The sequence below is a fragment of the Hakea prostrata genome, chromosome 10, assembly GCF_041222555.1.
Source record: "Hakea prostrata isolate BN-2017 chromosome 10, UWA_Hpros_2, whole genome shotgun sequence".
Classification (NCBI taxonomy): domain Eukaryota; kingdom Viridiplantae; phylum Streptophyta; class Magnoliopsida; order Proteales; family Proteaceae; genus Hakea; species Hakea prostrata.
In genome coordinates, this window is record NC_142609.1 from 7,338,766 (window position 1) to 7,353,748 (window position 14,983).

Consider the following 14,983-nt stretch of genomic DNA (forward strand, 5'->3'; position numbering starts at 1 on the left):
AGACTCATGTAACCAAACAGGCCCTTAAGTAATTACTATTATCCAACTACTCCAAGTTACATAAATAAATAAAGATATGTTACTTACTGGTTCTGGCTCCCGTTTGAAATTAGGTCCATTACCGTAGAAGTAAAACGAAACTAATTAGCTACCAGCACAACTCAAACTAGAACAAAATGGTTACCATCAGATTCAAAGAAGAAGAAGTAGATCAAGCTTCCAATTTAGCCCGTTTCTTCCCAAGGAAAACATCTGTAAGAACCGACTTTGACTGCAGTGATGTCCTCAGCAAATCCAGACCCTGTTCACACGATAATTCTCAACCTTAGATGATAATAATAATAATCATTAAACAAAATTCCCTCGAAACTTGTGAAATTTCCACCGAAATTTTCCATTTTAGAAAATGCGAAACGAAACTCATGAGGACCGAAAAAAAGTCCTCAGTTTCGATCTAAACTGTCGAAATTTCGTTGAAATTTGGTTCAACCCAGTTGGACCAGCTAGTTCACGAGAAATAAATTCCTAAATTTGGTGGGAAACTTGGGAAATTTTGTGGAAACCTGGAAAATTTCTTGGAAACTTGGGACTTTTTTCTGTAAATTTTGTAATTTTCCCAAATTTTCAATTTTTTTGTTTATTTCATGTTTCCCAAATACCACGACAAATGCCCCCTCCATCAGGACTTCCCTATCCAAAGTGTGTATTTCCTCAGGCTGGTTATCTTAAGAATGTTGATGATCAGACTCATAAAGTTACAGTTGTCGATTACCTTGACAACCATAGGCATAAAATGTCATGGGATGTCTATGTTCGTTGGTTGGAGGAGAGGATGTTACAGGCATAGTACTAGTCAGCTCACAGGATGAATCCACTTTTGGCACTCCTCTTAGCATTAAGTTGTATTTTCCTTTTATTGTCAACTATTTTGAAGTTAAAATTATATATTGAATGTTATGTGCTTAAGTTGTTAAGTTTATAATGTACTTTTCGGACAACTCTATATTGATGTTATGTACATTGAATGACAAACTTACATTGATTTTTTTTTAGCAAAATACAACCAATGTGATATTTATACTCTTAAGTAACTTAAATACAGAATCCCACCTCAAAATACTCTCTAAAACCTGTCGAAACTTGAATGGAAAAGTCCTCAGTTTCCTCGAAATTTCCCAAATTTCCACTTAAGTTTCTCATTTTCATCTGGTAGAAACTTAAGTTTCCCTCGAAATTTTTACCATGATAATAATAATAATAAAATAAAATAAAATAAAAAGCAGAAAAGTGGAAGCCAGGTTTGAGTTTGTGCGTTTGTGTGAATTTATACCTTTTGCATGCCCAGACGAACGGCCCTGTCTTCCAACGCTCCCATGTCCTTGATTTCATACTTATTAAGAGAGGTAATACCAGAGATAAGAGACATTGGCTTCACCTCTAGATCATCAGTAATCATGTAAGACACCGCCTCCTTCACATATCCTCCTCTTCCACCACCACCGCTTTCTTCCCCAACTGCGGAAGAACCACCACCATCAGCCACCGTCGAGCTTACTCCATCAACAAAAAAAATCTCTGCCATCATCTTCCCTCCACAGCAACCACACTTAGCCCCCTGAATGTTGCTCACATAATTCTTGCAATGATTTTTAGGGTTATGACAGCCATAATAATCACGATTTTCATTCCATTCACACCCATAATAGGTCGGCTTCACCGGTTGTCTGCTCTTCGACTTGGAATCATTGCCTTCGCCACCATTCTGGATAAGCAGTGTTTGCGCTTGATTACCGGCAGAACAAATCTGGGGTTCCAGAAGCAAGGATTTATCCACTTTCGGTTGCATGTAAAGCTTATCCAGGTTTCCGAAACTGGAATAAAGATTGCCGATGCATCCAGTGGTTGTTTGGGTTGGGGTAAGGAGCCTGATTACGGTGCCGATTGGCAAAGTGAGGAGGCTGAAGAGGAAATCCACAGAGTCCTTTCCTGCCTCGGCGAAGACGACCTTGTTTCTCTTCTTGTCCACCAGAAGCTTTAAGCTCAATTCAGTTGCCATATGTCGTCGGTTAATTTCCTGAATCCTTTTCTTCTTCGATCTAACTCGATCGAATGCAGGCTCGATCAAACACCAGAGGAGAGGAGAGGAGATGAAGGTGCGATCCCCGCCCGTGTCTCAATCTAATGCTGTTTCATAAACCAGAGTTTGAGTGAGAGAAAAACTCTTTTGGTTTCAATTACATTCCACTAGGTTACTTGAGCGTTTGAATCCCGGAGATGCTCAACCTAATGTTGTTTCATATGAGTTTGAGTGAGAGAAAAACTCTTTTGGGTTTAAATTACATTCTACTAGGTTACTTGAGCGTTTGAATCCTGTTCAAGTTTGTGTATTTTTTTTTGTGCTGATGGTTTAATTTACTTATATCTTGTTTAAAAAAAAAATCATTATCAATCATTTACCTATTTTTATCAAAGATGTGTGGACCCTACAAAATATGTAGACCTATTTACTTATATCTTGTTTTAAAAAAATCATTATCAATAATTTACCTATTTTTGTCAAAGATGTGTGGACCCTACAAAATATGTAGACCTATTTTCTTAATATAATAAAATAATTCATAGTTGGGACCCCAATGGTCTTATAAGGACCCACACAATATGTGTGGCAAAAAAGATAAGGATAAGGATTCTTGATCAAGTGAGGTATTTTTTAGAATATAGATCGGATTCCACAACTACAATCCAAATAATACTCTTTTGGCAGATAAGATTTCTCTCTCCAGGAAGTTAACAACAATTATAAAGTTACATTCCAACTTCATTATTGCACAATTAAGGTAACCTCTCCTAAGATCTATAAATACCCACATTTTCCTCATTAACAGGTATGCACTTTTAGGTTACTCTCTCTAGCATTGATAACTTTGCAGGTACTTTTAGGTTACTCTCTCTAGCATTGATAACTTTGCAGGTTATTTTATTCTCCTAAAGCTATAGTTTCCACTAACTCGATCAAGAATGCTAAATTAGATAAGGAATGCTAAATCAACCTTCCGAATAATGATTAAACAAGAGGTGATCCGCAAGTTACTTTGTGAGGTAATACTGCCTTTAAATTCCTTTTTTGAGTAATCCAACCATAAGGTATGTCGAACATTTTTTCTTCTATTTAAATAATAATTTTTTTTATGGAGTTTAAGGAATTATTTATCGAAGAAATTTTAGTTACGTTGTCCTCGCTTCATTGAGTGCATTGATTTTTGTAAAGTTATGTTACTAGGAACACAACATCAGAATTACGTTGCTTGAATTTTAAATTACCTTAAAGATTTTAGGAAAGGGAAGCTTAAATTTGAGTGATTACTTCCCCTGACAAATAATTAAATAAATTTTTCATTATGTTTGCTTTTGATTAAATACGATTACACAAAGAAAACTGATTCTGATTTATGAATAAACTATTGTTTATGCTGAAAGCATTTTCTTTGGTGCTTGTGAGATCGTGTCTCTAAAATTTGATCATGTGGAGATACACTAGCTGCATTAATTACCTATTTTACTCTCATCATTCTCATTTTAGGAAGGATGTAAAGACTTGCTCATGCAGGCAAAACATTTGAATTAAGTGGTTCAATTAATTAAAGAGCTGGAAACAAGGGACTAAAACCTGACATTTATAGTTTCAGCGCTCTGATTAAAGGACTTAGCAACGATGGGGATTTAGAGGGGGCCGTGAAGATACATAAAGGACTGCTAAGAATAGTTGGATTGCCCATGATGTCTTCCGCACTCAAATCAGATGCCTCCAGCTCGAAGAAAGATCCTCCTCCAAAGAATCCAACACCCTCTTCAGAGCTCGCATCAGTTGCCGCGCTTTCAGAAAAGAAGCAAAGACCACTTGCCCCGAAGACTATTGCTCATGAAACTCCTGTTCACCTCCTGTTCATCCAAACCAGAATCGGAACCAGAACCTCCGAAGTTTGTGAAGCCCAAGTCTTTTGTTGTTCTAATCGTTGCCTGTCGAAAGCACAGTTCGATATCTAACAAAGTCGTAAGAAAAAGAAGAAGAAGAAGAAAGAAGGGGCCGAAACTAGCATCAGAAATCGACAAGGAACAATATTTCAATCGCAAACTTGGACCAATTTCTTCTATTGAAGAAGAGAATGCGAGAAAGATCATCAGGTTCAAGAGTTCAACCCCCGAGTGACTAAGAATAGGGGAAGATAAGCCGTGAGGAGTGACGGGACCAATTTCCAGCAAACTCAGTGTTTCCCGTCAAATTCTGCAAGCACCGTCTCAAACAACTCCAAAAGAAACACAGCCTCAGATCGCTGACGTCACTGTCAAGGTCACTGCAACAGCTAAAGCATAACCAAGATTGGTCAAATGGCATGCAACACGGTTCCATGCTTGCTAGAACTCATGCCCAGGTACGTCTCTAGATCCTTATATGAACTTTTGTCCAACTGCTCCTGCATCGATTTAGAACATTATTTCATTCGTCTCGTCCGGTATGATCCGAAAGACAACAGAACCTTTCTAATTTTTGATCAATATGTTGCTACTTCTGATGACAATATTAATGCAATTGTGAGATACACTAGGCACCATCATGTTACTAGGGCTTCTTTTGATAAGCTATTTAAGAACTCCATTAGTAGCAAAGGTGGACCTCTTAAGATGTCTAGTTTCAGCAACTATGGTTTGATATGTGTCAACAATGAAGTCGAATTTTGCATTGCTAATCCCATTAGAGAAGAAGAAGAAGTGGTACATCTTCTTCATCCACGACTAACACTAGATGTTACTCTTCCAGCACGACGACTTCATAGTGGCTGCAACAACATTGAACACTATGTCCTTGTCTTCCACCTAGGAAGAAACGAGTACATATTGTCATGCCCTTGTTAGTCGATCTTGTCAAACCGCTTTCATGGAGGGCTGGTGTATGAGTGAAAATATTCTTCTTTGTGAAAAGCTGCTGCGTAACTATCACAACAAAAAAGGCATGCCTTGCTTTGCAGCCAAGATTGATCTTTACAAAGCCTATGACTATTTTTTTTTTTGGTAGAAACATTAAGACTTTATTCAAAGGGAAAAGTCGAGGAAGGCGAAACAAGGTTAGCCAACCAGGAGTGGAAATGGGCCATACAGTCATGCCCATAAGTGACTAAGCTCTCCAGGCTAAGTAGTCAACTAGAAAGTTGACATCCCTCAAATAAAACAGAACTTACAAAAGGAAAATTTGGATTGTAAATGGAGAATATAAAAAATAATTGGTTCCAAAACTGTGGGTTTTGGTTGCATCAGATGTTGAACAAGGTCAATCACTTCCTTGCAGTCTCGACAAAAACTTTGTCCAAGTCTTCTCCCAATCCATATAGCAAGGTGGAGCGCATGGCTAAAGCTTCACCATAGCCACAGAGTGTCCATGGGCTCTTTCAGATATTGCTATGAGAATCCTTTGTTCCTAGTCCCTTATGAGAAGGCCCAAACCCATTAAAGCTTTTTCCTTGTTGTATGCTACATTAGTATTCATTTTATAATATCCTTGAGGTGGTTTCTCTCAACTAGATGGGCCCCTGTTATATTGGAGAAAAGGGTGCAGTCATAGTGGTTCCATCAAGTGGTCCTTCAATGTGTTGAATGGGCTTCTGGGCTTTCCAGAACTCGTGATGGGCTGCATGCGCCTTTTGGGCTACTTCAATTTGTGACCAAGTATGACTTCTAAAAGTTTGGTTATTATGTGCAAGCCATATGAACCAACATATGAAAGCACATAAGCTATAGAAACGTTGCTGCTCTTCCTTCCCACTAGGTGCTGCAGTGTGAAGATTCTCTAACCATTTGTCAAATTGAAGAGCTGGATTTGTTGGAGGAACATGGTTTAAAGTGCTAGCAAACCACACCGCTCTTGCAAATGAACAATCTAGCAGCAGATGGGCAACATCTTCATCCTTGTTACACCCTTTACAACATGCAGCTTCCACTGGTACCTTCCACTACAAGCTAACCGCAGTAGGCAGTCTATTTTCCACACACAAATTTTCTTGAATCCACTCTTGGACAGCAGCCTTTGTGGGCATGGAGAAGCATACGTGAAGGGGAAAAAAATTCTAGTAGAGAATCTAATTTGGAAGGTGGAGAAAGGTGATAAAGTACACATATGGTCTGACAAATGGGTGCCAAGCCTCCCGGAGGGCAAAATTCAACATCCATGGCCAAGTAATTGCAATTTAAATTGGGTAGCTGATTTAATAGACCCAGAAAACAGAAGATGGCATGAAGATATGTTTATTGCTTTCTTTCATCCCATGGATGTGGAAGGAATAAGAAGTATAAACCTTAGGCTTTTTCCTAGAGATGACTCACAAATTTGGGGAGCAGCAAAGAACAGCCTATTCTCTATGAAATCAACATACCATGCTCTAACCAATGCACAACAGCAGAATTTACTGCAGGTAGTATCTTCTTCCAGAATCCCTCGATGGCAACTAGTAAAGAAGCAAGTTTGGAAAGGTATATGGGGCATACGAAATCTTCCTAAAATTCAATGGAGGTTTTTATTTACGTTATTGGCCAAACTGAATGTTGGGTTTTATTAATTATAATATGCCCAAAAGAAAATTTGGAATTCATTTTTTGGGCGGTTACAAAATATAGGGTTATATATTTTGGTAACCACCGCATCACTTGGGTGATCACATTACGGATACGTGAGATTTCCTGAAAAGGCGGCTCTCTCTCTCTCTCTCTCTCTCTCCCTCTTTCCAAGAAAACGTAGGAAGGAGAAGCTTTCATGGATCTTCTTCTCCTTAGTCTTGGTCTTCGTTTCTTCCATCCACATGGCATTTGGGTTGTGGAATCCATTCACTTTCCTCGTGATTGTGGAATTTAACCGGTGATGATTTCATGGAGGAACGAGGAAGTGGATCCAATTTACTTCCGCTGCAATTATTCTATATAGGAAAAGCAAATTCAGGTAAGGATCTTTCCCTTTCTATTTCGAGTATAGAGATAGAGAATATAACCAACACTGAAATATTCCTGCTACAATGATTATTTGCATTACACAGTGTGTGCATGATGCCTCTTATGTGGTTTCGACTAACGGCACTAAGAGTCAGATTTTTACGGCTAATCGTGGGCTCTGACATGGTTGCCCCCTCTCTCCTTTTCTATTCAACCTAGTTCTTTAGGTTTTTCCTGATTCTTTGGTAGATATGGCCTTGCGGGGCTTATTTGAATATCACTTGATGGGGATTTAATCCTCTGCAACCTGAAACCCAGCGGCCGCTGGGTATGGCTGCCACGTGTTTGTCGCTGAAATCCGCTAGCTTTAGGCCAACATTTCTCAAATATTCAGTTACGAACTGAATAATGGACCGCTTTGATTGAACCAAACCGGTCATTATTTCTTCACTTTTTCAAAATAAAATAAAATATAATTATAAACCTAAACTGAAGAGACGTCTTCGTCTTCCATTCATCTCGACGGAAGTGAGAAAGGTTTCTCTCTTCATGAGCAAATACACAAGAGCAAGTTTTTTTTTTTCAATAGATATGCAAAAGCAGGTTTTTGTTTTGATAGAATGTCCAAGAGCAAGCATTATCCAGCTCAGTGAATTTCATCTTGTACGTTTGAGAACCTATGGTTATATATATATATATATATATATGAAGATAAAAGTCATCAAGAAGTGCACAAATGTGTTCAGTTTACAAAGCTTTTCCTCTTCTAATCTTGCAGCATTTTTTCCAACTAGTAATGAGGCACGTGCACAAGCGCGTGTGATGTGTTCTCGAATGTTATTTTTTAATTTTGTGTAATTCAACCTTTTTTTTTTATTTTTTTTTATTTATTTGTATATTTTCTTTTTGAGTTGAATTTTTATCTAAAACCCATATATTTGTGTAGAAGAATCAAAACCATTCCAATTGCTCATAAAGAAATGAGAATGGTCAGCTAATTCCACCATCCTTAAATTTTGGAATTAAACTTAAGGGTCTTATTAAGATACGATAGGGTTGCTGGGAATTAAAATGGTTGCAAAATATATATTAAAATCTGAACTCTTGTAGGTCGTATTTGCTGAGTAGGCAAGACTGAGTTGGAAGGATGACCCACAATGTTGTTGTTTGAGCTTCCATTGCCTTTCTTACTCACGCAAATTGAACCGTTGCCGGAGAAGACTTCATACATATATTTTTGGGTAATTTTCATCTGGGCCCCCCGAGGTTTGATCTATGTCATTTTTAGTCCAAATAAATGAACACTTTGCCTCTGCCTCCCCTGAGTTATCTAATAAGATCAATCAAGGATAAATTGTGATTTCTATGACAAAAATACCCTCAAATAGTGTGGGTTCACTTGTAAAAACTATATTATTTTTTTTACATTTTAAGAAAAGATTCCGTTTGCAGTAATGGCAAGACAGATCGGATCATCGGTTTCACAGGCACGGATGGAAGAAGTTGCACCATCAATCTACACTTCTACCCGTTAGAAATCATATAATTCTTCGAGTTGGCTAGAAACGATCGCTGAAGAAGACGCATCGAATGGGTTCAGACCTCCTCCAATAGGAACAACAATTGCCTTCTCTTTTGCATTTTTTTTTTCTTTCTCCTTCTTTTCTGCTTTTCTTTTTCTTTCTTTGGCCCTTTGCTTTCATATACAGAGAAGCAATTTTTGGAGCCGAAAACTTCCATTGATGAGAGAATTGGGCTTGTGAATTAATTAATTGCATAACTGTTTCCTGTAAATCTCTATTATTTTTCTGGGCGAATCACCTTCTGATTTAATCCTCGATAGACCAAAATCTGAAAGCTTCGAACAGTAATCCAAGCTCAAGAGAACATTAATTGGTTTTATATCACCATGGATGACCGTGTCACATTCCAGATGCAAAAAAGCAAGTGATCAAGCAACGTCGATGATGATATCAAACCTTTGTTTCCAATCCAGAATTGGAACCCCTGATGCTTCTGCGAAAAGCAATTTCTGCAAACTCTTGTTGGGCATATATAGACTCCCAAGAACATGCAATTCGTTCTGAAACTCTGTTTCACCTTGCAAAGAAGTTGGATAAGTCTCTTAAATGCAACAGACTTGCCATCACGAAGAATACCTCGAAACGCAGCACCTGATCTACGTTTTCCAATTGAATTACCATCACTGAATACCTCGAAATACCCTCCTTGTAACAGAACCTCTGCAACCTTAAAGGAGCGCAAGAGTCAAAAGGACTGGTGCGAGAACGATAAACGAAAGTACCCAGAGGTAGTAGAGCAAGAACAAGATGCCAAGAAAGATAAGAACAGAAGATGAGATAGTAATAGCGATAAAAATGTTCTGCTCCTTAGTATTGAATCTAGGTTTGGATTAGGGTTAAAAGGGTTTCGAAGGCATTTTTCTATTTGGTCACCGGTGTAGAAGAAGGCGGTAAAAGAAGAATAGATAAGAGGGTATTTTGGTCATAAAAATCACAATTTGTCCTTACTTGATCTTATTAGATACATTAGGGGAGGCAAGGCAAATGCAAAGTGTCAATTTATTTGGACTAAAAATGACATGAATCAAACCTCAGGGGTGCAGATGAAAATTACCCTATCTTTTTCTATTTTCTCCATGCCTTTAATGATCTTCATCTGAGCCATCTCACTCATACGACTATCTGGCACTAAACCTCTGATTTCTGAACTAAAGTTTCTTCTTTTAAAATCTGGGCAGGTTTGTTCACAACATCCATGAACTTCCTAATGTTGTTGTTCATTGTCAAACTATGTCGTGCATCTCTATTCATCATGTCCAATGAGCCCACAGTAATAGTAGATCAAAGGAACTTTTTCATACTTGATGGGAAGTTGCTGCATCGATTCATCTTTTCTCTGTATTTCAAATGATTGCTTAACTGATTCAGTAATTTCAAGGAAGATCATTCCTTAATCTGATAAAATGCATCTTGACCGATCCTCTAGAAACCTTGATGATCATTACTTTAAAAACTGAGGGCTCTCAAACCTGTTTGCTATATTTGAAGTACATTCCAAGTTCATTAATTCATCTACAACTTCATGAATCTGCAACCAGAACTAGACATGTGAAACACCAGTCCCCCTTTGGTCACCACCTTTCAAGAATTATTAGTTTATTTGAAACTGCCCTTGGCCTTTCCATTAAAACATTCTTCAGATCAAGTTTATGTTGGAAATGGAAAACAAATATATCCTTACCGTGCATGTTGACTTCAACAGAAAACCGGGTATTCCAGGCTTTCACAATAGCTTCACCAATTGCTTGTCACCTTATGGCTTCCCTGGCATAATACGACCTGCATTTGTTAACTCTGGATTCCTTTGATTTTGTATTTCTTCCTTATCTGGTTCACCATGTTCCTTGAATCGAATCAACTATGAGAATAGAAGAATAATTAATAAGCATAGCTGAATCTTAGACTATCAAACGAAACTCATACTTAAGTTTACACACCATTAGAAATGGAAAGAAACAACATAAACACACCAACACAAGAAGAAGAAAAGAGAAACAACATTCCACAATAGCTTTGCTAACTCCGCATTTGATCCTACCAAAAAAAGGTTGCATTTGAAAGGTTGGTATCAAAGTGAATAATCTATATGAAGTACGGCCGGCTAATGTTGAGAATGTGTTGACCCACCATAGACGCGGAATACAACCTCAAGATGGTACTGGTGTTTTGATCTCATATACATAGAAAACATACTTCATTACCTCACTAAAATGGTAGATGTAGAGAGGTCTGGGTTCCTCTTGGAGGAGGAAGTAATGGCTTTCGCTATTCCCTGCACTTGGTTTCTATGTATTTTAGAGTTCTATTTATTAATAGAGGTCTTTGTTTTTTTGAGCAAAAGTACGTTGAATATGATATCTGATAGTAAATTATTATTTTTTTGGACAAATGGTTGTGATAATTAATTATGATTACCTGATAGATTAGAATTACAAATTTAGTCCTAATTTATCAGATTTTTTTGTAAAAATTCATGGGCATTGAAGGAAACAGAAATGTAGCCATTTCCCTTGAGTTCATACTTTTATAATAGTAGTATGATAGTATGATATGATTAAGAAAGAGGCATGATGAATGGCTTGTCAGGGTAGATTTTGGGACTCATTAACTGGATAGAACTAAAGGCCATTTAAATTCAGTTTTACGATTCATCCATCTGTTAAAAAAAATACTACTTGTACTTATTCTTCCCACGTTCTCCTAGTTTCAACACGATGAGATGGCAGCATAGTCATTCACTTCAGCAATAAGTTGTGAAGTGAATGTGAACTGTAAAAGCCGGACATCTAGCAGCCCATGTTGATAGTTAATCATTCAATGCTCGTGTATAGGCACAGAATGGAAAACAATGTGGGGTCTTACAAAAGTAGTATAATGAATTTGTAACCAAAGAAATTACAAGTCTAATTCTATGATAAAATACACCTCTAATTACCACTTTGTTTGAACCATAACAGAGCAGAAACCAGAGAGATATGTGATGAACAACGTTCTCAGTACCTTAAGTGAAACAGGGTGCCACGGCTACTGAAAGCAAGTCAGTGTTCAAGTGTGGATGAAACAATGGAGAGTAAAACTCTAATTTTGATAAGTACATTGCTTACCTTGATGGGTAAGTCTTATGTATTTATAAATAAACTTGAAAAAAATATGGCTGTTATTCAAGAGCCAATTGCTTTTTGTAGATGATAAACATGTGTTGGTTTAGATGTGGAAACAAACTCTTGTGGTTGTTCCATATAAACATCCTCTGCTAAGTTGCCATTCAAGAAGGCATTTTTCACATCAAGTTGATTCACTAGCCATGACTTTGAGAGTGCAATAGTTAATACTGTCCGAATGGTGGCTGGCTTTACAACTGAACTAAATATATCATGAAAGTCCACTCCTGCCTGCTGGCTGAACCCCTTGGCAACTAATCATGCCTTATATCTCTCAATGGAACCATCACTTCTTATCTTGATCTTGTACATCCACTCACAGCCTACAATATTCATACCCTTGTTATAAGGCACCAAGTTCCAAGTCTGATTCTCTATCAAGGCTTTGTGTTCTTGTTGCATTGCATCAATCCACTTTGGGTTTTCTGAGGCTGATTTGTAGGTTTTAGGTTCAGTTAGGATGTTAGAGATGGTGGTAAGAAAGGTTTGAGGTATTGGGTGTCTAATAGTGAGTAAAGAGAGAGGGCTTTTTGGTTTGGTGGAGTTGATTTTACTCCTAGTAATCAAAGGATGAGATAGTTGCGGCTGTGGTTGGTCTATTGATGGAGGTAGTTGAGGTGGGGATTGATTAACGTCTTAGGTTGGGTTTGCCATTGATATGGCTGGTGATGATATAGGTGAAGAAGAAGGTGAAGTGAGTGGAGGCACATTTGGTGGGGTGTGTGGAATGAAAACAGGTAGAGAAATAAATTTGACTGGTGGTTTGTTTGATGATTGGTGTGATGGGGGATTTAAAAAGGAAAATTCATTTTCTTCAAAAATAACATGTCTAGATAAACATACCTAGCCTATGTCCTTATCTAAGCATCTCTAACCCTTGAAAAACACAAGCCTTGGACTTTGACAATAATTTGTTTTCTCTGTTGGGTGTCAAGTTGGGGTAACAAAGGCAGCCAAAAACTCTCAATAAACAATAATCTGATCTTAAGCCAAATAGTGTTTCATGAGGAGATTTTCCTTGCAACACCGGTGTAGGTAACCGGTTTATTAGATAGACAGCAGCAATAAAGGCTTATAACCAATATTCTTTGGGCATGTGAGCTCGGACTAGAAGAAATAAACCCATCTCTGTAATGTATCTGTGTTTTCTTTTTGAAACTCCATTTTGTTCTACAATGTGAAGACATGAAATCTTAGATACAATGCCACATTCATCAAGATAGTTTTTGAAAGCTCCCATTGTTAACTCTAAGGCTCCATCACTTTGAAAAAATTTAATAGAAGTAGTAAGTTTTCAGACATATTTTTAAAATGCTTGAAACAATGAATTGCATCAGATTTAAATCTCAGAGGATAAAACCAAGTAAATCGACTGAAATCATCAACAAAAATAATATATGAATTGAATCCACTAATTGACAAAGTTTTAGTGGGATCCCATAAATCACAATGAATAAGTTGTAATGGTTGAGTAGTTCTACTAATTGAAATAGAAAAGGGTAATTTGTGATGTTTGCCAAGTTGGCAAGTGTCACAAATTTTATTGTATCCAAGTGTTTCAAAGGAATTAAATAAGACACTATTTCTCAAATGATGAAGTACTGTAGAAGAAGGATGACCATGTCGTCAATGCCAAACATCAGAAGGAGCTTTTATTTCCATAAAAAGCCAAAGGAGGCACAACATTGACCAAGAAATAATACAATTTATCTTTGACTGGACCCTTCAGTAGAGTGATGCGTGACTCCAAATCCTTAACACAAAAATCTCATGGAACAAATTCAATAGATCAATTATTGTCAAATGTAAGTTGAGAAATGGAAATTAATTTCTTTGACAATTGGGGAACTATTAATATATCATTAAGAGATAAAGGATTTGAATTTGTTTTCAAAGTTGAGGAGCCTATATGAGTTATAGGGAGTTTCTTACCATCACCTACTGAAACCTGGTCTTCTCCTTTGTAAGTGGCAGATCGCTGTAGCATGGCTGGATCAAATGACATATGGTTGATAGCACCTGAATCCGATATCCACTATGCATCATTCTGTGGTGTAGTGTGTTGGCTATTTTGGGTACCATGTAAGCTAGCATAAGGAATGTGAGGTGGTTGATTAGGATTATTTCGGCTTTGGGCATAACGGAAATAGCATCTATTGGCCAAATGGTCTTGCTTAGCACATATTTGACATTTGAAGGAATTAGTATTAAATGTGTTTTTGTTTGGTCGGTTATAGGAATTTTGAGATCTTGGAGAGTCATTTGATGAATTTCGGAAGTCAAATCTAAGTGGGTTTCAGTTGTTGGGTGGATATGAATTAATACTGTTATTAGGTCGATTAAATTTAGGCTGATCTGTAAAAAGTAATATAGTAGGAGAATGAGAATCAGTTAAGATTGATTGGGTGTTCCCATAGCCACGGCGTAACCATTGCTCATGAGTAAGTAGTTTGGCCCTTAGGTCGGTAAAGGTAACGGGTGGGGTAATATTTTCCACAGTGATGATGAAAGTGAGATAATCCGGACCAAGACCATTTAATGTTTATGCTACCAAGTCAGAGTCATTTACCTTGGCATTGATTGCCGCTAAGGAATCAGCGATGGACTTAATTTTGTAAAGATAGTCCATAATTGTGCTCCTTCCTTTATTGATCATCTGCAATTCACTGCGAAGATAAGTCTTTCGAACAATGAATTATTGTTGGAAGAGTTGTGCAAGAGAATCCCATACATCTTTTGTTGTTTGAAGGCCAAGAATATGAGAAGAAAGAGACGATGTGAGGGTGGCATTGATGCATGCATGAACAAAATGGTCATTCTCTTTCCGGGTTTGAAATGTTGGATTCGGCGTTTGAGTTCCTCTAGTAGTAACAGTTTGATTTGGCATTAATCCAGTACCATCAAGATGATGCATAAGATCACAGGTAATAAAAATGGATTCTAGTTGTTCTTTCCACATGAGATAATTTGCTCCATCAAGCTTGACTGAAACAAGGTTCGAGAGATTGGTAATGGTGAATGGAGTGGCCATTGAAAATGTAGTGTTTTGGGAAGAAAAGAAAAATCTCAAAACCTTAACTCTAATACCATGAAATAATAGAGAGAAAAACTTTAATTTTGTTAAGTATGTTGCTTACTTTGATGGGTAAGTCTTATGTATTTATAAATAAACTTGAAAAAATATGGTTATTATACAAGAGTCGTTTACAACAAAATTTAGTTGATGGACCTAGCTCAAGCAACAAAATTGGTGAACTATGTGGACTT

General features: G+C 37.3%; 1 protein-coding gene across 1 annotated transcript; it reads right to left on the minus strand.

Moving 5' to 3' along the window:
* Positions 1–211: 211 nt before the first annotated feature.
* LOC149001783 (uncharacterized) lies at positions 212–2,056 on the minus strand. The gene is made up of 2 exons (XM_089137197.1): positions 1,331–2,056; positions 212–301 (listed from the first exon to the last, which is right to left on the minus strand). The coding sequence occupies exons 1-2, from the start codon at positions 2,054–2,056 to the stop codon at positions 212–214; spliced, it is 816 nt and encodes a 271-aa protein (XP_088993323.1).
* Positions 2,057–14,983: the final 12,927 nt, after the last annotated feature.